A 21,935-nucleotide genomic window follows, 5' to 3' on the forward strand; every position below is an offset into this window, starting at 1 on the left:
GTCTCGCGATATAGACTGCATAATCTTCAGCAGTAGTGGGGGGGTGATAGAATTGACAAATTGCAGTCGTGGTCGACATGGTGGTTATGTCCAACAGCGTGTTTATTTGAGCAGCAACTCAGAGAAAAGAGACCAGCTACAAAGCTCCCAAGAGACACGCCCTAGGTGGATAACAGGTATCCAGCTCCACGCCCGGTGGCAAGCCCTCCTGCTAACAGGACAGCTGCCACACGAAAGAAGGACGAGGAAACTAGGAACCGCGCTTTGGTAACTGTACAATATTCCCAATGTGAACTTGGTACAGGTGAAAGAGTTGAGCGGAAGTCGCCAGAATATAGCCGGCCCTGCCCTCAGAACCACTGCGTCAAACAACCACTAGATGGACACGGCTGCTGGGGGACAGAGAGAAATGCGCTGCTTAGTACAGGCGGTGGGGCTTGCCCATGGTGCTCTTGATGTACAGCGACTTGACGTTCTGCCAGCGCTTCTTGAGCAGCGACACCAGGAAGTTGACAGCAAGCATGATGTTGCCGAGAACCTCGTCCTCCTCCATGCTGACGTTACCGATGGCAACGGCCAGGCACAGAACCTTCTTGAGCTGGAACTTGATGGTGGCACGGATCTCGTCGGCACGGGCAGTGAGGTCGTCGGTGTGCGACACGGGGGTGGGGAACTTACCGGCCTTGTGCAGACCAGGACCCAGCAGACGCGGGATCTGCTTGATGAGGGCCTCCGAGGCAATGAACGCATCGTACGAAGCAGCCATCTTCTTGATGAGCTTCTTGTTCTTGTTCATCTTCTTGAGGTCCTCGACCGAGCGGAACGGCATGTCGATGGCCTTGGCCTTGTCGACATCGTGGGCGTCACCAAGGATGCACACGGTCATCTTGGGGCGCGGGATGTGGGGCAGCTTGATGGTGCCCGAGAAACGCTTGTCGCGCTGCGGGTCGTAGTTCTTCAGACCGATCTGGAGCTCGACAGTCTCGACAAACTTGCGCTTGCTCTCGGCAGACGCAGCAAGGAGGGCACGGACCTCCTCGCGCACAGCAGCAACCTGAATCTTGCTTCCGCTACAGGGTGTGGTGAAGCAGTGGTTGTAGAGTGGGGTGAATTAGGCTGTGTGAAAGGACTCTTTGGTGCACAGGCGTGCATAGACGCGTACATGCATGGGAATATGTGCGAATGTGCGTGTGCTGGTTGCTGCTGAGTGGGAAGGTGCTGAGGCTGAAGGTGCCGAGGCTGAGGGTGCACACAGGCCAATGCCGATTCCGGCCCAATGTCTGCCGCCTCTGCCCTCTGCGCGCATGCCCCTGCCTCGGTCCGTCACCCACAAAGAAAATCCGTCAGCGACTCCAGCAGCTCCGGCGCACTATTTCCGCGGCGTATCCGTCGACGTACCTCATTTTTGGATGGATTCGAAAATCGGGGGTTGGGAAATAAAGGGCGTTTCACCAGGCGCCGTGGATCACGGCTGGCCTTAGGCAGCAGCTGACCGCAGCTGGCGCTTTCCCTCCCCCAGACACAGCCGTGATTGGCTATGCCGCCAAAGCCCGACCTTTTCTCGTGCTCTTGGAGCCACACTTTTCGCCCACCTTGCTCTCTTTTGCTTTTCGTCCCCCCCCCCCGATTCACAGCCTCAGTCAGCAATGCACTTTTGCCCGTCGTGCTCGAACCTGCTCCTGGTGGAGAACGGCGTCGGCGAGAACGGCGAGACGTGTCTGGTGTGCCAGACGTGTCCGTACCAGTTCCCGATCCGGCGGCAGATGATCTCGCGCACAATCCTCAAGCGCAAGGAGGTGGACGATGTGCTGGGCGGCGAGGAGGCGTGGAAGAACGTCGATTCGATCGAGACGCCGTGTCCCAAGTGTCAGCACCAACGAGCCTACTTTATGCAGATCCAGCTCCGGTCCCTCGATGAGCCAGCAACCATCTTCTTCAAGTGCTGCAACTCCGAGTGCAGCCACACCTGGAAGGAGGGGTGAGAAACTTGCTAGGCACTAATTTCAATGTACATAATAGTATCCCCCATATACTCGATCTGGCTTAGCAGGTGAACCTTAAAGGATTATCTGTATTGGGATGTCTTGGCATTTCAATTGATAGGGTGGAAATGCTGCAGTTTCTGACAAAGATTGCAGATATATTCGGGAGATGCTGTGCACCAATTTCTGCATCATGTCGGACAAGCTTTTGCTTTTCTCGGACGTCATTGCTCCTCCCTCCGCGCTCTTTATCCAGGCTCCCCCCCCCCAAATGTCACAATCCATTCAACAACACCATTTGCCAATGTGCTTTCAACTGACGAAAAGTCATGCAACCGAGCATTGCTTCTTTCAGCCACTTGAGCACCCCACCCACGGCCCCGCTGCACAACCTCGGCGGCATTCGTGGGCGTATCCGCGATTTGGCAAACCGAAGTGGACAACTGCTGAAAGATGCCCACAAGCGGAAAAACCAAGTATCCCAAACGATGCTGGACAGCAAGACCTCGCTTGGGATTCTCAGCGCCGTGCCGGATAGAAAAGAGTGAAAAAAGAATGCTGTATGGAAGGTTCTGTAGAGCGGAAACAAATGGCGGAAATGCGAGCCACCTTTGGAGCACATAATCTTAGCTTATTGTGTATTCGCAAAATGCGTCAGAGGTGGGTGGAGATAGAGTGGCTAGTTGGGGGAGTAGGAGCGGGCGGGCGCATGGGAGGCTGAACAGCCGACGTAGTTCCGAGGGTGACCGCGGGGTGCCAGCGTGCGCAACGCCATAGCGGCTGTATATTAGAAAGAGTCTGGAGCCCTCTTCCCTCGCCAAACAGCCGACGGGACAGCCCTTTTTTTATTCTTTTCGAGAGTACCCCTAGTTCCTTCAGCATCTCTCTTTCATTACATTCCTATCTGTGCTAAGCAGCTGTCTGCGGATCCACTAGTGCGTATAATATCCAATACTCCATATCGATGCAGTCAGATTCCAAAGCCGAGGAAATGCTTGCCCCGAGCATTTTGTCGAGCTTTCGGCTGTATCGCGGTCGGCCTCGGAGGCCTCGACAGACTATCTGCTTCCACATATCAACCAAAAGGCCAGCGAGCCGCAGCGTTTCCTTCGCCTGGTGTCGTTCTGCATTCCATTGCGACTAAAGCACCCGCTCAATATCGTGTTGTTCACACTGACCTGCACCTGGGTGTCCTCGTACCTGCTGAGTCTCCAGGGCGGCGATCTTCTATTTATAAACGAAAACCTCGGCATCATGGGGGCCGAAATCCTGGTCTCGGTGCTTTCATTGACAGCAATCACGGTTATCCTGTATACGCGGCGGATGCGCCCGACGACACGAAAAACAACCGTGACCATGGCACTGGCGCTATTTGTTTTGCTGTATGTGTATGACCATGGCGAGCGGTTCGAGCACCATGGGTTCTACAATCTACTGGTGTTTTTGCTGATTTACGTGCCACTGAATCTGGTCATCGTCAGCCTCTATGTGCTGTACACAACAGTGCCGCATTTCCTGGCGATATTGTTCTTGGCGGTTCTTGGGTTGGCGTGCGGCGTCACAGTGGCGCTGCGGCACTACATTACGGTATTTGACCAAGGGATGTTTGACAGAATGCGCGCAGTTCCTGGCGAGTGCCAGTGGCAAGGAAACAACTACCCGCTGGTCGATCTGCTGCCGGCAGGCACGCAGAACTTCTGGGCTGGCAGCATGATGTGCAAGCCAGAGGATTTGAAATTCGAGGCGAGTATCGATGGCGAAGGTCTGCTTAGCGTCAATTGCTCGCAGAGCTCCGTGTACGTCGATATCCTGCCGGAGACCAGAGAGTGGCCGCTCAAGGACAAGTCCAAATGGCAGGTGTTCAATCACCGGGTGCTGGACCGCACAACACATGTTCCGTACACAAAGCCAATGCAGCTCAATCCGGGCACGCAGGCCGTGGTGGTGCGGTGCGGTACAGGTAGCAAGATCGTAACAAGGGTTAGCCCGCGGCCCTCGGAGCTGCCGAAATTCACGCCGCCCGCCGATACGCGCAGCCCGACCGAGCATTTGGAGGACCACCCGGGCGCGCCTCAGAAGCGGCCAAACGTGATGTTCCTGTTTGTTGACGCTGTCTCGCATAGACAGTTCTACCGGCGACTGCAGAAAACCGCAAAGGTGCTTGCCACCCTGCACGAGCCGGGCAAGACCGAACTGACCGAGCTCTTCCGGTACCACTCACTGGGTGTCAGCACCGACAACAGTACCAAGGCCATGTACATGGGCGAGATATTCCCTGGGCGCAACTCTCTGCCGATCTGGGCGTATTTCCGTGACCGCGGGTATGTTACTGCTCGCGTGGAGACGTCGTGCGAGGACTGGGCCACAACATATATTGCGGATATGTTCGATTCACTGGATTTTTCGGTCGGCGGACGCAGTCTGGACTATGAAATGTCGTCACCGTTCTGCATGCCAGAGTTTTACCCGAGCTCGGGCAACTCGTTTGGTAACTTCAAGGGCCCGTTCTCGATCACAGCAAGGTGTTTGTACGGGCGGCATGTGCATGAGTACGGATTCGACTATGTCAATCAGTTCAGGAAGGAGATGCGGGAGGCGAACGAAACCAGGCCGTACCTGATGATGCTCAATCTGATGGAGGGACACGAGGGCACGGGCGAAGTTCTGCGCTCGCTCGACAACAGGCTGTCGCAGTTCCTCGTGGAGCTGAAGGAGAGCGGGGAGCTGGAGGACACGGTGCTGTTCTTGCTGTCTGACCACGGTCTGCACATGGGTTTGAATTTTGCATTCCTAAACAGTGGGCAGATTGAGCACAAAAACCCGTTCTTCTCGATGGTCATGCCAAGCTATTTGCGCTCATACGTGGACCAGCACACTAGGCACGGGCTGTATACGAACGAGCAGCGCCTGACGACGCCGTTTGAGACGCATTATACGCTCAAGACACTGGCCAACTGGCCAAGGTACGACCAGCAGGATTTCGACCGCTCTCTGTTCACACCGGTGAAGGCGGCACGGACGTGTGCCGAGGCAGGCGTGGGAGCAAACTTTTGCATGTGCAAGTAAAGAAAATTTTGTATTTGCAGGTACCAGAATTACTCTGCTCGCGATGCGAGCTCGTCTGCTAGTCAGCATGGCTTGACATGTCGATAAGAGCATCACGGTGAACCGGTCATTTGAACGTGTCGGATGGTTGTTGGTGCAATGTCGATCATGGACATCTCCCACCTTGGTGGCCTGCTCAGCGCAGGCGCTTCAGCGCTGGCTCGCTGCTGCTGGCAACAGAATCGCCTGCTGCTGCACGCCTCTTGCACGGGTTCTTTGTTGCTGGAGTGGTGCCAGAAACATCGGCAGCAATGGCCGTAGAACGACAGAACCGTTCAGGAATATTGCCTGAATCACAGAGTGACTGGAAAATGAGTCTGAAGTTTAGAACTGCTGCGAGGTCGCGGTTCAAGAGTCGAGATGAACAGTCCCGCCTGTATTGTGCCATGGCCTGCTTACATGACTCGCTTGTATAGCGGAGAAGGCCATGGCACTTCACAGCTGGGTTCTTCGATCTCTGGTAAGGCCGTGGGTTGGGAACATACCGGAATATCTGCTACTGCTGCCGATGCAGCAGCAAGTGAATCAGCCGGTACTGCTGCAGTTGCTGCAGTAGCCTCTGTTTCATCTGATGGCTTCTGTGCAGGTGTATAAATACACACTTGACATGCATTATTGAACTCAGCCTTGGATACATTGCCCATTGTACTGTGCAGTGTGTTTTTGCGGCTGCGAATATCAATCAATTTGGCCAGAATCCGCTGTAGGCAACTGCCATAGTGCAACACAATGTTGTTCTTGTATGTTGTCATCAGCTCGGTATCCACGTATGTCGCTACCTGATTCATTTCGCGCACGCCATGTAACTCAATATCGCCATTATGTAATAGATAATCATAAATATGGTATCTAACTACATCACAGAAATCTGCGCTCGACAGTTCTGACCTGTCCTTCCGGTTGACGAAATCCTTGGCAGATATGAGTCTTCGCCTTCAGATTGTGATAAATAAATAAATAAATTGGACAAGTGAAACCCTTTTCACTAATACTGCAGTGTTAAAGGCATCATTGTCAGCTAGTTGATGGAGTAATATCCATCGTGCAAGCATATATGTATTCCCTTTGATGATATTGGCGCTGTATACAAATTGCTCTGGGCAGGACAACATAGAATCGCGGAAGCCAATACCACCAAGTGATGTCTTTATGACAGTAGTGCTAGGGGTAATATTCATTTGAGAAATTCAATAGGCAAGTAAGAAGAGAAATGATGCTGTTCAGTTTTGCTTTATTGCAAATGCATAGCATTAGGAACTTTTTATTAAAAATGATCTGGCTTGCATGGTTCTTGGGGCCCTTAGCACTGATACAGTCTCTTGAATCAGTCTATACAGACTGGGTCCATTGTGGCCCAAATACTACTGCTTACGCATGTTCATAAGACAAATTAATTTGTAAAATAAACCCACAAATATTGCATGACCGCTAGAAGAGCTATATGGCCTTATTCAATAGATGCTCATAAATAAATATCCAAAGAGTGTTGCGCAGCCGGTGATGACCACCATGATGATGCCATGGAAGTTATCGAGTCGACCGACAATGAGAGCAGCTCTTGCGCTGAACCAATGGAGATATATAGTGGAGACCTGTGACCACTACAATACCAGCCTGTCACCCTGGTTTCACCGATGAGGTCAGATGCCGCACAAGATCAAAAGGAGTTTACAGAGCAAGTCGCGCAAACTCGCTTTGAGGTTTAAAAGTTTTTTTTAATCAATTAAAAAGTTTCTGGCGGACGGTTAGACACTTTTTGGGCTATAAAATCTTATATATAGGTAAAGAAGTAAAGATAAAAATAACGATATTTTTAATGGATTTCAAGATCTATTTGTTCAAGAAGCCAAATATGTAAGCAAGATCGGTGGGAAAATGGTTCTGGCATTTATTCGCTGTATGACTTGGGGATCTCCAGGCCGACGCGGTTGGCAGTCTTGGTGATGCGGTCGCTTTCGGGCATCTTGGGCTGGAATTCGTCGAGTAGCTCTTTGTACCTGCGGTTATTCGTCAGGTAGGTAAGCACGGTTTGGGCCTTTTGGAGGTCGGGGGTGGCGGACCATTTGAGGCGCAGCTGGGTGGCCCAGAAGCGGTTCTGGCTGACCGATGTGAATTGCTTGTTGACTTCGCGCAGGAGCTGGCGGTAGATGTGCAGGTGGCTTGTGGACATGGTTTGTGGGGGGGGGGAGTTATTAAAAAGTTAAGAGCTACTCCCTATTTTTTAGGCTGTGGATTTTGTGTTCCGCTTTTCGGAAGATCAGATGTAGTATGGTTTCTGCTACTGTCGCCTGTGATGACGCAGTGGTGCGGCGTAGCTGATATTGGTTCGCTGGCTCTCCTCTTCCTCCAACTTTTTTAATACCATTTTTTGCTTCTGTCCGGTATTTCGTAAGTTTCTTGGCGGGGTGGGAGGAGTTCGGCTCTACTTTTTGCCTGACAACTAGAGATAGCTCTGGATCACGCCACAATGCCTGGCGCCTTCATATGTCGGCCGTTGCGCTCAAAAACTGCTCACTAATCTTTTTCTCTCTCTTCTCCCACATTGCATACAAAAACCACGCCATCGAGGAGTTCTACAACTGACGCTATGAACGGAGTAGGGCTGCTGACAATGATACGCGGACTCTTGGCGCTGACCCTAGTGGTGGCAGTATTCTCTTTCCTCCTCGATCTGTTTGCACTCCAACCGATTTCGCGGCTGCAAGGCACATCCAAGCTCGTAACCAACCTCTTCAAACCCCCAAGCATGGTTCCACGCACAAACATCCTAGTAATCGGCGGCGGACTGGCCGGGCTCTCGGCAGCGACCGAGGCGCTCCACCAGACGCGCAACATGGCCGGCATCACAGTGACTCTGCTGGACAAGGAGGCACGCACAGGCGGCAACTCAGCCAAGGCATCGTCGGGCATCAACGGAGTGTACACCAGGACGCAAAAGGCCAACGGTATTGAGGACTCACTGGAGCTGTTCTCAAAGGACACGGTCAAGTCGGGCCATGGCAGATCAAACGAGACGCTGGTGGGGAAGCTGACGAGCGAGAGCACGCAGGCGGTGACGTGGCTGCAAGAGCAGTTCGGGCTGGACCTCGATGTGCTGGCGCAACTGGGCGGACATAGCCGGGCGCGCACGCACCGGCGGCCAGACATAAACGGCAAGCCGCAGCCAGTCGGCTGGGGCATCGTCAGCACGCTCGCCAAGCACCTGGCCAAGCACGACCCCCAGCGGTTCAGTCTGGTCACCGGAGCGCGCGTCACCGAGCTTGTCCAAAAGAACAGCCGCGTCACCGGCGTCGTTTACCAGGCTGCTGAGACCACTGAGAAGCTGGACTCGGACATTGTGGTTCTGGCGACTGGCGGATTTGCCGGCGAAGGCAGAAACGCCGATCTGCTGCAAAAGTATGCCCCACAGCTGGTCGGCTTGCCGGCCACCAATGGGCCGTTTGCCACTGGCGATGGCATGAAGTTGGCTGCGGCGGTGGGTGCGCAGCTGGTGGACATGGACCAGGTGCAGGTGCATCCGACTGGCTTTGTCAAGCGCGGTGATGCTGGTAATCCGACAAAGTTCCTGGCGGCCGAGGCGCTGCGCGGCGACGGCGGCGTTTTGCTGACGGGCCAAGGCAGACGGTTTGTCAATGAGCTCGAAACGCGTGACAAGGTCACTGACGCCATCAACCAGCACTGCATTAGCGATCTGTGCGCGCGCTACCCTGGCGACTACGTAGTCAATGAGCCACAAGCTGCCGCCTATCTTGTGCTGTCCGAGCAGGCCGCCAGCAAGTTCGGTCATGGGGCTTTGGGTTTCTACCAGAAAATGGGGCTAATCCAGAAGGCCGACAATCTGCAGGCACTGGCCGAGGCGCTGCGCGTGGAGCCGGAGACCTTGAGTCAGGCGCTGACAGGACACGACCAGGCGAGGCGGTCGGGCAATGACGAGTTTGGCAAGCATGTGTTCCCTGCTGACGCTGTCAGCTCTGGCGAATATTACTGGGGCGTGGTCACGCCCAGCCTGCACTACACTATGGGTGGCGTGCGGTTCGACGAGCACGCGCGGGTGCTGCGCGCCGACGGCTCCCCGATCCACGGCCTGCTGGCTGCTGGTGAGGTCACTGGCGGTCTGCATGGCGCCAACCGCCTGGGCGGCAATTCGCTGCTTGAATGTGTGGTGTTTGGCAGGGAAGCTGGCCGCCAGGCTGCGCTGGCTGTGAGCAGCTAAATTTAGGTTTTGGGTAGTGCTAGCTTTTATAACAATCAATGCCAAGATTCTGCGGAGATTTCCCGCATCACAATGGGTGCTGGCTGTCCACTCAACTGTTTCGGCGATCGAGTCGCTGTGCACCCCGGGTGCAAATAATGAGGCGGCAGACTACCTGTGTCTGTATTCCTAGGCTTGAGTAGGCGAAATTTGTCCCTCCGATCATTCCCCGATATAGCCAAAAATAACAGGCGCGAAAACGGACTTGTTTCCGTATACGCAGCACCACGGAAAACCTGGACACCATGCAGGCTTGTGTGGCAGTGTAGAAACAATGCTTCTCCCCTAGTGGCTGCTCTCCAGTACTCCAAAGTCAAAGTGAGGGTTTTTTTGGCTCTACGGAACATGGGGTTTAGGTCTCGTCGCACACCTAGTGGGCAATTCTGCCCGGGGAAGAGCCAGCCATTCGCTGGTGCCACCATCATGCAAAGGTTTGTAATCAGAGCACCACACTAGGGATGACTAAAGTGCAATTCGTGTGTGGATAGCCCTCCCCAGCAGAGGCAGTTTTTCTTAAAAGCGTGGCCGAATCCAAGCTTTCGTTTTCCGCTTTGCTTCCAACGCTTTTTCCCCCATTTATTCATTTACGTCAAAGGAGTTCAGAATTTTTTGTATTTTCATTGTTTCCGCGACAAAGCCCTCTCCTCTACTTTCCTGTATAGAAGTGCACCACCGGCCTTTTTCCTTTCATAGATAACGCTTTACTTTTTTCTTTCATACTTTGATGGACAGTACGCTTTCGCAGGAGACGCAGCAGCAGCAAGAGAACGCTCAGCGGTACCGGTCAGACCGGCGTCCCTCGCTCCAGGCGTCGTGGTCAGAGACAACGCTGGACAGACACAGCAATACGAGCCATAGCAGTCTTCTATTACTTGACCCACAACCGCTAGCGCCAACGCATATGCAGCAGGTGCGGACAATGCAGTACTCGACAGCAGAGCATCCAGCGCAGCTGCCACGGCGGGTCTCGACCCCGGCACCCGTGGCCATACAGCAGGAACCACGGCGGTACAATTCGCACGGGCACCGGGCACCACCATTGCCTCTGCGCACGTCGCTGGATGTGCGTCGGCGGCCGACAGACATGTCGCCGTTAACACCCCTGACAACGCGGATCCACCGGACTTCGGCAACCATGCCTACGGATCTGAATGTGATCTCGGCACCGCCGGTCACGTCATTTGTAGCAGTGGAGCCTAGCGCACCGCCTATGCCTTCAGAGCCCAGCGAGATGGCGGAGCCCGAGAGCCTCAGCACCAGCAGCAGTTCCAGCGGGCTGGCGTCGCTGCGGGGCGTGGAGAATCCGCATATCCGGCACGAGCCAACGATGCCACCGGAGGAGGTGCAGCGGGTGGCTTTGCGCAAGGCCAAGGAGTACGGTGGCGAGCAGATGTTCAGCGACAAGGTGTTGAATTTCCGCGATATCGGCGCCAGCGTCATCAAGCTGCAGCTCAAGCTGCACGATGAGCGCGGGCTGTCGAAAAAGGAAGGGCCGATGCCCGGCGTGGTGTTCCGATCGGCCGAGCTCGGGTCGGCCGGAGAGAGAGACGTCAAGACGCTGTTTTCCAGATACGGTATCCGCACAATCATTGATTTGCGGTCGGAGCTGGAGGCCCGGGCCAGCGACATCCTGACCAAGCACTATCCCGCGTCACTGGAGCCGACGCCGGGCCAGAGCATGGAGAAGCTGGTCAAGCTGCGGCAGCAGCAGATCCGCCAGACCATCGTCGAGGTGGCGGCGCACGACTACGAGGGCGCGGCCAAGCCGTGGGAGCGCACCGGCGACTCGCAGCATGCGTGGACGCAAAAGAACTCGCTCCGGTACTCGCGCATGCTCGGCGATGCCCGCAACGACCCGTTGGCCCGGGCGCTTTCGCACCTGTATGATCAGCGTGGATCAGACTCCGAGACCCAGATCACTGGGACCGCGCCATACGTGCCTAGGTGCGACGTCACCGAGCAGGTGCCTATGGCTGTGCATATAGAGCCGCCAAGAGCCCCGCTGCCGGCGATTCCGTCCGAGCCCACGAGTCCAGTGGAGAGTAGGGAGGTGCCGAGGCCAATTATCCGGCCGACGCGCAACAGCGTGGGCTCGGCACTGGACTGGGGCGATGACACGCTGCAGCATCTAAGGTCGTGCTGGGATCACACGACGTCTCAGCTGGGCGGTTTGGCGGCTGATGGCAGCGTCATCGCTCCCCCGCCAGCTGTGCATATTGAACGGGAGCCTAGCCCCGTGCCCGCCCCGCGCCCGCACATCACCATCATCACACCTTCGGTGCAGGCAGCCGAGAACGACGCCAGTGCCAGCAAGGGTGATGATGCTGATGAGCTGTTGTCAATCTCGAGCGGTGCCGAGGAGGACATCGAGGAGGGACTTGACGACTACGAGGACAGCGACAGCGGGATCAAGATGACCAAGCAGCCAGGCGACGACATGGCGTTCGGGCTCAAGCGCGTCAGCAACCCGCCAGCGCGGCCCTCGATGCAGAGTCTCTCGCATTTGTCGGACAAGAGCAGGCACAGCGAGAGTCCCGACGATCTGGCGATACCCAAGCTGACCACGCACCGCGCCAGCACTGCACCAATAGAGGAGTCGGATGCGTCGGAGCGGACCGAGGGGATGGCGGCCTGGCGGCAGTCGACGCCAGAGCATGATCAAGGCATGCGGTTCGCCGAGCGCGGGCGCAACCGGCGACGCATGGTGCGTAGCAATCCGCCGGGGATGCAGCCGGGGCGGACGATCATCGAGAACCGGTTCGACGGGCGGCGGCGGCGGTTCCGGTGCAATTTGCTGGGCGACAACTACCGGCGCAAATGCGTATGGGCCAGCGCCCCGTGGTCGACCAAGCTCAAGGTGATTCTGCGGTTTGCGACGTTCAACAAGGCCGAGGCGATCCGCACCATTGGGCGCGAGGTGCTGGCGCCGCGCGGGCTGGCTGGGTCGTACGAGGACTATGTGGACTATTGTAAGGAGGAGTTTGCGTCGGTGATGCGCATTTTTGCCGATCCGTGTGCCTACCCGATTCTGTTCCACTGCCAGCACGGCAAGGACCGCACCGGCATTGTGGCCGCGCTGCTGCTAGGCATTCTGGAGGTCGATGACGAGATCATTGCCCAGGACTATGCGCTGTCGCAGGCCAATCTGGTCTCGGTGCGCCACCGCATGGAGACGCTCGATATGGGCGCTGTGGGCCTGCCGCCCAGCTTCTGCGATACTCCGGCGCCGGTAATGCGTAACCTGCTGCGCCATATCCGCAAGAACTACGGGTCAGTGCGCGGCTACCTGCGCACTGCCGGCATGCGCGAGCAGGAAATCAACACCGTCGCCTGGTGTCTGCGCGGTAACTTTTGCGGCATCGTCCACGCCCAGTCGCGTCTGGCGCAGTCCCAGGCCCGCAAGATGTACCTGCGCCCGTCGCTGGCCAGCTCTGATTTGTTCGACCGCCCCAAGGACCAGCACCGCGAGCGCAAGGACTCGCGTGTGGAGGTCGAGCAGACTAGCTGAGAAGGCTATAGTTTTTTCTTGTACTGAGAATCACAATTGCCCCCACCCGTAATTTATTGCCTAGTAGCACCCATTGGCTTGCCGCTCAGTTGCCTGTGTTCCAGGCCTCCCGCACTACACCGCACCGCATGCACAATGGCCTAACTCCAGGGGGAATATAGCAGTGCGCGTGCCTCCCTGTTTAGGATGCCCTCATTGTGCAGGCTCTCCTGCTTCTTCCCAGCACTGGCGGACCAGACGAGTCTAACCTCGCCCCTCTCATGTCTCCGCGACACCTGCAAGAGCCACAATTTCCCTGTATCTTTTCTACTCTCACTATCCAGAATGCTCACATCTCCGCTGCTTCGTGTCGGCCGGTGGTCGGCAGCAGCCACAGGTTTCATGGCGGTTTGCCTGGTGCAGGCCACAGTGAACATCGCCTTCTCAGCACATTTCATTGCACGACTGCGGGCGCAGGCGCCGGACTCGCAATACATCGTCTATGACAGCGGATGCATCGCGGCCCAGGTATTTGCAGCTGCACTGGCCTACGGCGGGCTGCATGTGCGCAGCTTCCCGCTAGTGACGACAGCGACAGCATTCGATGTGGTGCTGGCAGTATTTCGGGCAGCGCAGCTGGCGCAGGCGCATATGGGCGTGGCGGGAATGCAGGCAGCCAGCATTGCGGTGACGCTGGTGGGGTGCGCAGCGAAGGCGTATGTGGAGAGCCGATGGCTGCGGCGGGAGTTCGGATGGCAGGTGTACCGGGCGCTGGGCGCCGACCGCGCAATGCAGCGCATGTTTCTGCTGCACCAGGTGCTATTGTCAGTCAGCATTCTGGGTGCTGCGGTGTTTGTCGAGTTCTGGCTGCTGGTGGCTGTAGCGCAGGCGGACGGGTGGCTGCGCAATGTCTTTATTTTGGTCCTGGCGGCCGTCCTAATAACCATGGTTTTGTTTGCAGCCGTCCAGGAGCTGCCATGGGTGATGCGTGCATGTGCTGCTGTGCTCATTGCCACACCGGTGTACTTTATCTACATGCTGGTTGCGGTCAACCGCCAGGAGCGGTACCGCGGCGGCCGCAAGTACCTAAGCGTGATGCTGACCGTACTTGTGCTTCTTGACAGTGCTCTGGCTATGCTCTGCATTGCCGTCTGCCGCACCTTCAACCGTGGCCTGCGCCAGCGGCTCCGCCGGTTCCAGATCATGGCCCGTGGCGAGGTCGATCTAGCTGCCGTCTCCAAGCCCGCCGCGGATCGCCCGGAGAAACCACCGCATGCCCTGACCCTGCGCTTCCGCATCGAAGACCTCGACGCCCCCATCCGCTCGGCCATATGCTCAGTGCGCTCCGAGCACAGAGACGAGGTGCGCCGCTGGGAAATACTCGCTCCGGGCATTGCTGATCCCGAGCTCGTGCGGTCGTTTGTGTCCGACAAGGCTGTGCTGTCTCGATCGGCTATGTCTGACCCGCTGCCCTCCTCGGTCGGCAGCTCCGTGTCGTGTGTCTTGTCGGCTGGCGAGCTCGCTGCCGCTGCTCCACCATCGACCCTTTCGTCGTTCCCCAGCGCCAGCTTCTCTGCAGTCACCAACGAGCCGTCGTTCGTCGGCACCAGAGACTTTGAGGATGACAAGGCCCTGTACGATACCCTGCAGCGTCCGCTGGAGCTCAGAGTCACCAACCCTGATGTCCGCACCCAAAAGAGCCGTCTCGCCCCATCGACTGTCAGCTCCTCCACCGACACCCTGCGCACTGCCCTATCATCGCTCCAGGAGGATCCCGACCAGGGCTTCGATGTTGTTTCCATGCGCGAGACCAAATCCAAAGCATCGTTTGAATCTGCCAATTCTCTGCCTCCGCCAGCATATTTCCCCTCCACATCCAAGTAGCTTTGCAAAAGACAACTATGTATTTTTTTTCATTTCCATCCATTTATTTCTTTTTCAATAGAGATTTCAATACCGCTATATGGTGATGCCTGGTAGACGTGGAGCACAGAGTGCGTGGCCATCTGGAGTAAATCCATGAACGCCCGCGCTGCAACACGCCGCTTGTTGTGTGGTGCCTGGACCAAGTCGCCGAACTGTGCTGTGCCCGTTCTGCTGATTTTGGATACAACAAAATGATAGAATTTGCGCGAATCGTCGTTGGGCATATCACGCTCGTTACCCGCATTCCTGGTGTCAAGAAACCCATCCAAATCATCATCCCCATCATCACCTGCTCCTATGTCCCTATGCGCTGCTGGCATATCTGCGGTCAGTTCAAATTCTTGCACCTCCAACTCATCCGCTGATGGTGGGTCCAGTGACGCCAAACGCGATGGTGTCGACTGCACGCTAGCCGCATGTGACCCGCCGTGCCGAGATCCAACTCCAGGGCTCGACTCTGTGCGCATCGAGACTGACACTCTGCGCTGTGCCATCTCGCCAGCACCGGGGTTCAGCCAGGGAATATCCAGCTCAATGCTATGCAGCTGCAGCTCTTCTTCCTCGCGCTCAAACATCCGCCGGGCCACCTCAGACGGTGACTGTCCACGCCCCATCTCCAGCTCAAAGTGCTCGTCAGATACAATGCTTCTATAGTCGAGCCCTGCATCTATGCTTGGCTTTGGTGAGCTGCTCGGCATTGCAATATGCATATCTCCATCATGAGCCGTTTCGCCCAGCAGCCTAGAGAACACTGACAGTCTGCCTGCCGATGTCGCAGCAGCGACTACCAGCGAGATCCGGTGTTCTAGGTTCACCCGTTTGCACTCAGCGACCCTAGCCATCACCTTACTTCGCTGCGCTGCCTGCCAGTAGCACGTATTACCCCACAGATCCGTCACCCGTGCCTGGTATGTCGCAGCCAACTGTTGAGCAAGTGGGCGTCCATTCGGCGCAATACTGTTTAGTCGCCGCCGCTTTGGTAAGTGGTCCGGGTCTGTTGCTGCATCTCTGCTGTCTCCAGAATCCCAGTCGCGCAGAACACTATTCTCAACTTCCTCTAGCACTCGGTCATCAGCCTCTGCGGCTGGTGCATGCAAGATCGGATCTGCATCGCCAAACTTCAGCGTTGCATGATCTGTCGGGTCCAGGCATTGCAAGACACCACCCAGCTGCCCTGGTGTAACATTCCTTATCAGACCCTCTGCCGGGATTTGCGACAAAAAATACATCTCTGTCCTTGCGCTAGTTGCCGTAGTGCCAGTGTGCGAACGCTGGGGCTTTGCAGCCCCACCGCTACCCGGTCTGGCAATAAACTGGATATTTCCTCCACTGTCAAAGTGGACGGGTACCTCGGCATCAAACAACAGATGCTCAAAATCATCATCCATCCCACAGATACCATCATCCGCTGCCAGCAAAAGCGGGTCGAGGATCGAGTTTGATCTGCTGCTGGTACTACTGTTACAGTCAACCGAGCCGGAACGAGGTACTTGTACGTCAGGAAGCGAGATGGATGCCCAGTCACTGGTATGCGGTGCGATGCGAGCGTTGTGGTCAAGCTTGCTGTCCTTGAGATCTACGTCGGCAGACTTGATCCATCCCAATTCACGCAGCCGTTTCACAGTCTTCTGGGCTGACACTTCGTTCCCACTACCCTCAGCGCCTATAATAGCCAGCTGTATATCAGTGCTTCCCATGCGAGTCAATGTACGTCGGGACTGTGACATCAGGTAGTGTGATCGGACGCACATCCTGAAGTGTTGTCGTGGCAGTGGTCGCATTCCAGGTAGCATCATGCTGCTGGCCGATAACCCAAGGCGTCGATAGAACGCGCACCCATGTCGAGTGGCAGTCAGTATAGAGTAACATGGCCTTGCGCTGTAGCGCGCGTACTAGGCCGATCAGCAGTGTCGATGTCAACCGCAGAGCCATTGGCGCCCGAGGCGCGAGCAGGTCCTGGCAGGCAGCTGGGATGTCAATACTGCTCAGTTCATTCGCTGTGATGCGCCGCCAGCGAGACCGCTCGCCCATTGTCGCCAGCAACCAGATTGTGCCAAAGTGGTGCCCGCGCTTGCAAAGCAAATCCTGGGAATAAAACATGCCAAGGTAGTCGAAAACAGGGGGGATGCAAGGCATGCAAGTATGCACATCCTCGGCTCTTCCCTTCGCTCCCTCCCTTTTTAACTGGAATCATCCTTGAATGATGAATGCTATGTGTATGCGCATACATTTATTTCAAGCTCAGACCCGCCATGAGCCAGCAGCAGATGCAATCAAAAGCTTCTTTTGTACCCTTCTAGTGCTTGATGACAACATGCACTTCATAAACCAGGGCTAACCTGCAGAAAAGTATGAGTTAATTCAATATCCATACCGGCTGGAACCATGTTTCTTTCGCTTCACATGGATGTGCGGTATAGCAGCGGGTCATCCCTTTGGCAACCCATCACTCAGTGCACACAGGCTGAAAGCGGAGAGAATGGAAAATGTATTTGCGGGAGAAAAAATAAGGTAAACACAGGTAAAAATTTTGATGTTAGCACAGGGAGAATATGTGTTTTTGATCCACGAGACAAGAGCGCGTGCTTAGTTGGCAGCAACCTCCTTCTGGATATTGTGGTGGAACTTTACGTTGTCCTCAGTGACCTCGGTTCCGCCGATAAAGACACGCTCCTACGTTGAGGTTGTCGTCGAGAACCAGCACATCGGCATCGGCGCCAAACTGCAGGGTGCCCTTGCGATCGGTGATGCCGAGCATCTGGGCCGGGTGCAGAGTTGCGTTCTCCAGGGCCTCGACCTTGGACGCACCGGTGAACTTGATGAAAGTTGCGCACGCACTGGGCCAGCGTGGCGAATCGAGCCGGCGATTGTGTTGGTACCCTTGATGTAGACGTGGCCGTTGTGTACGTCGACGTCCATATTGCCCAGCTTGTAGTAGCCCTCGGGCAGGCACTGCGCCGACATGGCATCGGTGACAAGGCAGGCACCCGTGGGGTGCGCGTAGTAGGCAATCATGACCGAGTGCGGGTGGACGTGGACACCGTCACAGATAATGCCGTAGTAGGGGCGGGACTCGGAGGCACCCAGCAGACCGATGATTCCAGGGTCGCGCTGGTGGAAGGCAGCCATGGCATTGAACAGGTGGGTCACCATCTTGGCGCCCTTCTTGTGCGCCTCGTTGGCCTGGGCTGTCGACGCGTTCGAGTGACCCGATGAGATGTTGATGCCGGTGGCCTCGATCAGCTGGGGGATCGAATCCATGATGCCCTCGACCTCAGGGGCCATAGTCACGTAGGCGACGTTCTTGCGCAGGTTGTCGAGGCCATAGCACTCATCAAAGTCCGCCAGGCCGTTCTTGGCCGTGCGCAGTGTGGCCTCCTCGTGAGCACCCTTCTTCAGCGGCGAGATGAAGGGTCCCTCGACGTGCGCACCCAGGATCGCGGCGCCGTTCTCGAGCGAGCCCTCGCGGGGCCCCAGATACGGCAGCACCTTGCGGTACACGTCGGGGCGCGAGCTGACCTGTGGTCGGGCAGTACGCCGTACAGCCCTGCAGCAGCAGACCCTTGGAGACGTTGATCGACAGCCTCCTGGATGATCTCGGTGTCGTTGGAGAAGTCGAAGCCGTACGCGCCGTTGAGCTGCACATCAATGTAGCCGGGCGACACGATGCCTCCCTTGCAGTCGATGCGCACGTCCGGGACACGGTTCTCCTCCCAGAACATCTTGGCCGGATCGATGATCTTGCCGTCCTGGACATATAGGTAGTCCTCGACCAACTTGTGGTCACGCAGGATGCGGCAGTTGTAGAACTGGGTGATGGGGCTTGCTGACTTTGACATTGTGGCAAAAGCTTTCAACCGGAGATAAAGCAAAAGGTGTGTGGAGAGAGGGTAATTAATTAAGAGACAAGGGAATAAGGGCGGTGGTGTATAATGAAGAAACAAGGAAAGGGGCAGGAAATGGACGGCCGGCTCTCGACCTCCCCTTATATAGGGCCCTGGAGCAGCGGCAAACTTTTTTCTTTCTAGCGGCTCGCCGGCAGGCGCTAGGAGTGGGGGCGGGCATTTGTGCCGCTCTAAGCTTGTGCTGTGACCACTTGTTCCCGACCACTGGCCAAGGGGATAATGGCCCATTTGCGCTTTTCCTCCTTGAGCCCACCTCACTGGTTGTCTGCCCAACCACACCACACCATTCCGCACCTCGGCGCATCAGCACACTTTTTTCGCTTTATTATCGCTGGCCGCACCAGCAATCCACTGTGCACGGCGCTGGTCATGCATGCCGGCGTGGCCAATGGGCGTGCGGCAAAGGGCATTTGTTCGGCCATTTGCCTGGGGGAAGTTGCGAATTTAAAAAACTTTGGGGAGGATGGATCGTGGATGTGCTTTTCGTAGCTCACCAAGATGCACATATTTTCTGCAAAGACGGCCAATTGTTAGGCCAAATTGCACCATGGCACGGATGCCAGACGCGCTCTTGTCCATGACTAGGCATAGACAATCGGATAGGCGTGCATGATTACATTAGCTGGCAGGCACTGGTGCAAAAGCGAGCTCCTGTGTGGATGGAGCGATATATCTCTGGGTGTGTGCCATCAGCCAGGACTACATACCCGAAGCATCCAGAATGCCAGCACTGGGTGTCACATGAAAAGCTGCTGTTGTCAGATTGAAGGCCACACTCAAAGCGAGTGCAAATCCTGCAATTTCACCTTCAATCCACGCCCCTCCCAACACGGATGCCCACTCTGCAACGCCAGCGCCGATTAGTCGTTGATGGCACCGCGCCTGCAGTAGAAATGGATGGCGCAGCATGCATTTCCCCTCCCCGTTTCCCAAATCCGGGCTATTAACTGCTCCTGCTGGCCGAAATATTGGCCGCTGCAGGCTGCCTGCCAGCCGCGCCATTCAACTGCCCGACCGCGACCCCCGATGTCTGCTGGCCAGCTGTTTTCGCTCCTCCCCCAACGAGCCCACTGCGAAGATGCTTCCAGACTGCCAGTGCTCAGTCGAGCGTGCCTCAACCCCGAGAATTTGTCCGCGGGTGTAACCAGTAGCATTTGCGACGAGGTTGCCGACAGCGTAGGCAGCGAGACAGGGCAAGTAGAAAATTGGTCATGTCGGCATGACCTGGCTACTCGCTGCGGACAGGGTATTAAAATGCATGCACCAGGCAATTGTTGGTGCAAACCGCCTGGCCGTGTCCTTTTGCCACATGGGGGAGCAGCCTTGCGGGCGAAAACGAGCGCAATATCGTCGTGCATGCCGTCTGCGTCAGAATAAACAAAAAACAGGTCTGCTGGTTGCGTACCCGAGGGTTCTGGCTGGATTCAAAGGCGCACCCTCCCCCGCACTCTGTTCTGGGCAGCCAGACGCAATAGCAGCAGTAAAGAAAAGCAAGGGCAGTGATAATGATAAGTGTCAGGTGAGCAAATTTTGTCGTCTGTAGCCCTGGTCCTCGGCACCCAGCTTACAGCAGCATCCCCAGCACCGCGATTTCCTATTTATCCCCATGAAATAAGCGCCTCTTTTTCGTCTCTTGGGCGTCTCCTGCTTTTCTCTTTTGCTCTCATCGCGATATTTCTTCTCCACCCAGGGTTTTCATCTCCCTGTATTCTTTTTACCCTGTTAGACTATTTTTTCTAGACGCCTCGGCCGCTTCTCTGTATCTATTTTGCCAGCCAAGCCAGATACAACGCGCAAGGACTATATATCTGAGCAAAGCAGAACAGGGGGTTCAGTCACCCAACGCCGTATTCGAATGCGTCTCATTATTCGGGAGGACCCGAAGGCTGTTGCCTACTACACAGGTAAGAGCACACGGCAGTCGTCCTCCTCGAGCATTTATAACCCACCACAACCACCGCTCCAGCTAATTGCCCAAATTTCTAGCCAACTATGTCCGCCAGCGAATCAATGAGTTCAAGCCCACGCGCAAGAGGCCGTTTGTAATGGGGCTGCCCACAGGCTCGACACCCGTCGAGGTGTACTGGCACCTGGTGGACTTTTACAAGCAGGGGATCCTGTCGTTCAAAAACGTGATAACCTTCAGCATGGATGAGTACGTCGGTCTCCCACGGTCGCACCCAGAGAGCTACTGCTCGTTCATGCACCGTCATCTTTACGACCACATCGACCTGAAACCTGAGAACATTTACATGCTTGACGGTAACGCCGAGGATCTGGCTGCTGAGTGCCAGCGCTACGAGGAGTGCATCAAAGACGTCGGCGGCATCGAGCTGTTCCTGGGCGGCATCGGCCCCGACGGACACATTGCCTTCAACGAGCCTGGCAGCTCGCTCGAGTCGGTGACGCGGGTCAAGACCCTGGCGTACGAGACAGTGCTGGCTAATGCGCGGTTCTTTGGTGGCGATGTTAACAAAGTGCCCAAGCTGGCGCTGACTGTCGGCGTGGGCACAGTGCGTGCAGCGCGCGAGGTGCTGCTGATCATCACAGGCGCGCACAAGGCGGTTGCGCTGGCCAAATGCATCGAGGAGGGCGTCAACCACATGTGGACCGTGTCGGTTGTGCAGCTGCATCCGTCAGCCATGGTCGTGTGTGACGAGGACGCGACGCTCGAGCTGCACGTCAAGACCGTGCGCTACTTTAAGAGCATTGAGCAGGTGCAGGAGCAGCTGATCGGGCGCCAGAACATTGGGCTCAAAGGCTCGATCTCAAAGCTCTCTGGAGCCAATGCCAACCACCAGCCCGATGCCCCACAGCCAGAGGCGGGGAAGCAGATTTCTGACGACGAGTCGTCGTCGGACGAGTCCTCAGCGGAGGACACAAAGATCACTTCGACCGTCGCCCCACCTGCCAGCAGTCGCAGCGATGCACATGGCGTAAGAAGCAATGGCGCTCTTACGTCCGCTGCCACTGCTGGCAATCCCTTTTAAACACCCCCGTCTCCTGCAAATCCCAGTCATCCGCAAGATCCCTTCGCAACCAACAACGCCAAACCAACAACAACAACGACACCAGCGCCAACGCCAACGCCAACAGCGACGCTGATAACAAACCAGAAAACGTGATCCCAGCAGGCAGCACGGCACCCAACAGTGACCAGATCCTGCCCGCATCCAGTTCCAACTCGCCAGCCCACCTGTCGACCAAGCGCCCCCACGGTTCGTCGCCCGTCGCCGAGTCCCCCGAGTCCATTAGCGATAATGGCGATGAAAATGACG

The 21,935-nt window shown here is 56.2% G+C and overlaps 11 protein-coding genes across 11 annotated transcripts; 7 read left to right on the forward strand and 4 right to left on the reverse strand.

The window, feature by feature from the left end:
* Positions 1–24: 24 nt before the first annotated feature.
* Positions 25–1,403, reverse strand: DL89DRAFT_285288 (60S ribosomal protein l10a; the record flags this gene model as incomplete). Its single annotated transcript, XM_040889815.1, has 2 exons — positions 25–1,070; positions 1,399–1,403. The coding sequence occupies 2 exons, from the start codon at positions 1,401–1,403 to the stop codon at positions 419–421; spliced, it is 657 nt and encodes a 218-aa protein (XP_040741718.1). The 3' UTR covers positions 25–418.
* A 228-nt stretch (positions 1,404–1,631) lies between these two features.
* DL89DRAFT_269062 (putative Rpc11-DNA-directed RNA polymerase III subunit C11) lies at positions 1,632–1,988 on the forward strand. The gene has a single exon (XM_040888141.1). It carries the CDS (start codon positions 1,647–1,649, stop codon positions 1,980–1,982), a length of 336 nt encoding a protein of 111 aa, XP_040741719.1. The 5' UTR covers positions 1,632–1,646; the 3' UTR covers positions 1,983–1,988.
* A 257-nt stretch (positions 1,989–2,245) lies between these two features.
* On the forward strand, positions 2,246–2,527 carry DL89DRAFT_269063 (uncharacterized protein). The gene has a single exon (XM_040888142.1). It carries the CDS (start codon positions 2,254–2,256, stop codon positions 2,518–2,520), a length of 267 nt encoding a protein of 88 aa, XP_040741720.1. The 5' UTR covers positions 2,246–2,253; the 3' UTR covers positions 2,521–2,527.
* Positions 2,528–3,338: 811 nt separating this feature from the next.
* Positions 3,339–5,048, forward strand: DL89DRAFT_259115 (DUF229-domain-containing protein; the record flags this gene model as incomplete). The annotated part of the gene is made up of 1 exon (XM_040885660.1): positions 3,339–5,048. One exon carries the CDS (start codon positions 3,339–3,341, stop codon positions 5,046–5,048), a length of 1,710 nt encoding a protein of 569 aa, XP_040741721.1.
* Positions 5,049–6,857: 1,809 nt separating this feature from the next.
* DL89DRAFT_269071 (uncharacterized protein) lies at positions 6,858–7,258 on the reverse strand (the record flags this gene model as incomplete). Its single annotated transcript, XM_040888143.1, has 1 exon — positions 6,858–7,258. A coding segment is annotated over one exon (283 nt), but the record flags the coding sequence as incomplete, so codon positions are not given.
* A 575-nt stretch (positions 7,259–7,833) lies between these two features.
* DL89DRAFT_225317 (putative NADH-dependent fumarate reductase) lies at positions 7,834–9,300 on the forward strand (the record flags this gene model as incomplete). The annotated part of the gene is made up of 1 exon (XM_040884748.1): positions 7,834–9,300. One exon carries the CDS (start codon positions 7,834–7,836, stop codon positions 9,298–9,300), a length of 1,467 nt encoding a protein of 488 aa, XP_040741723.1.
* Positions 9,301–12,271: 2,971 nt separating this feature from the next.
* DL89DRAFT_207205 (uncharacterized protein) lies at positions 12,272–12,643 on the forward strand (the record flags this gene model as incomplete). Its single annotated transcript, XM_040884111.1, has 1 exon — positions 12,272–12,643. A coding segment is annotated over one exon (372 nt), but the record flags the coding sequence as incomplete, so codon positions are not given.
* Positions 12,644–13,171: 528 nt separating this feature from the next.
* DL89DRAFT_294421 (uncharacterized protein) lies at positions 13,172–14,710 on the forward strand (the record flags this gene model as incomplete). The annotated part of the gene is made up of 1 exon (XM_040890508.1): positions 13,172–14,710. One exon carries the CDS (start codon positions 13,172–13,174, stop codon positions 14,708–14,710), a length of 1,539 nt encoding a protein of 512 aa, XP_040741725.1.
* Positions 14,711–14,739: 29 nt separating this feature from the next.
* On the reverse strand, positions 14,740–16,783 carry DL89DRAFT_302796 (uncharacterized protein; the record flags this gene model as incomplete). The annotated part of the gene is made up of 2 exons (XM_040890857.1): positions 14,740–16,470; positions 16,502–16,783. The coding sequence occupies 2 exons, from the start codon at positions 16,781–16,783 to the stop codon at positions 14,740–14,742; spliced, it is 2,013 nt and encodes a 670-aa protein (XP_040741726.1).
* Positions 16,784–17,239: 456 nt separating this feature from the next.
* Positions 17,240–18,694, reverse strand: DL89DRAFT_269074 (putative N-acetylglucosamine-6-phosphate deacetylase-like protein). The gene is given in 5 exon segments (XM_040888144.1): positions 17,240–17,425; positions 17,451–17,567; positions 17,591–18,266; positions 18,289–18,314; positions 18,334–18,694. The coding sequence occupies 5 exon segments, from the start codon at positions 18,589–18,591 to the stop codon at positions 17,339–17,341; spliced, it is 1,164 nt and encodes a 387-aa protein (XP_040741727.1). The 5' UTR covers positions 18,592–18,694; the 3' UTR covers positions 17,240–17,338.
* A 1,818-nt stretch (positions 18,695–20,512) lies between these two features.
* On the forward strand, positions 20,513–21,647 carry DL89DRAFT_225499 (glucosamine-6-phosphate isomerase; the record flags this gene model as incomplete). The annotated part of the gene is made up of 2 exons (XM_040884759.1): positions 20,513–20,561; positions 20,644–21,647. 2 exons carry the CDS (start codon positions 20,513–20,515, stop codon positions 21,645–21,647), a joined length of 1,053 nt encoding a protein of 350 aa, XP_040741728.1.
* Positions 21,648–21,935: the final 288 nt, after the last annotated feature.

Source organism: Linderina pennispora (assembly GCF_002104995.1).
Source record: "Linderina pennispora strain ATCC 12442 chromosome Unknown DL89scaffold_11, whole genome shotgun sequence".
Taxonomy (NCBI): Eukaryota; Fungi; Kickxellomycota; class Kickxellomycetes; order Kickxellales; family Kickxellaceae; genus Linderina; species Linderina pennispora.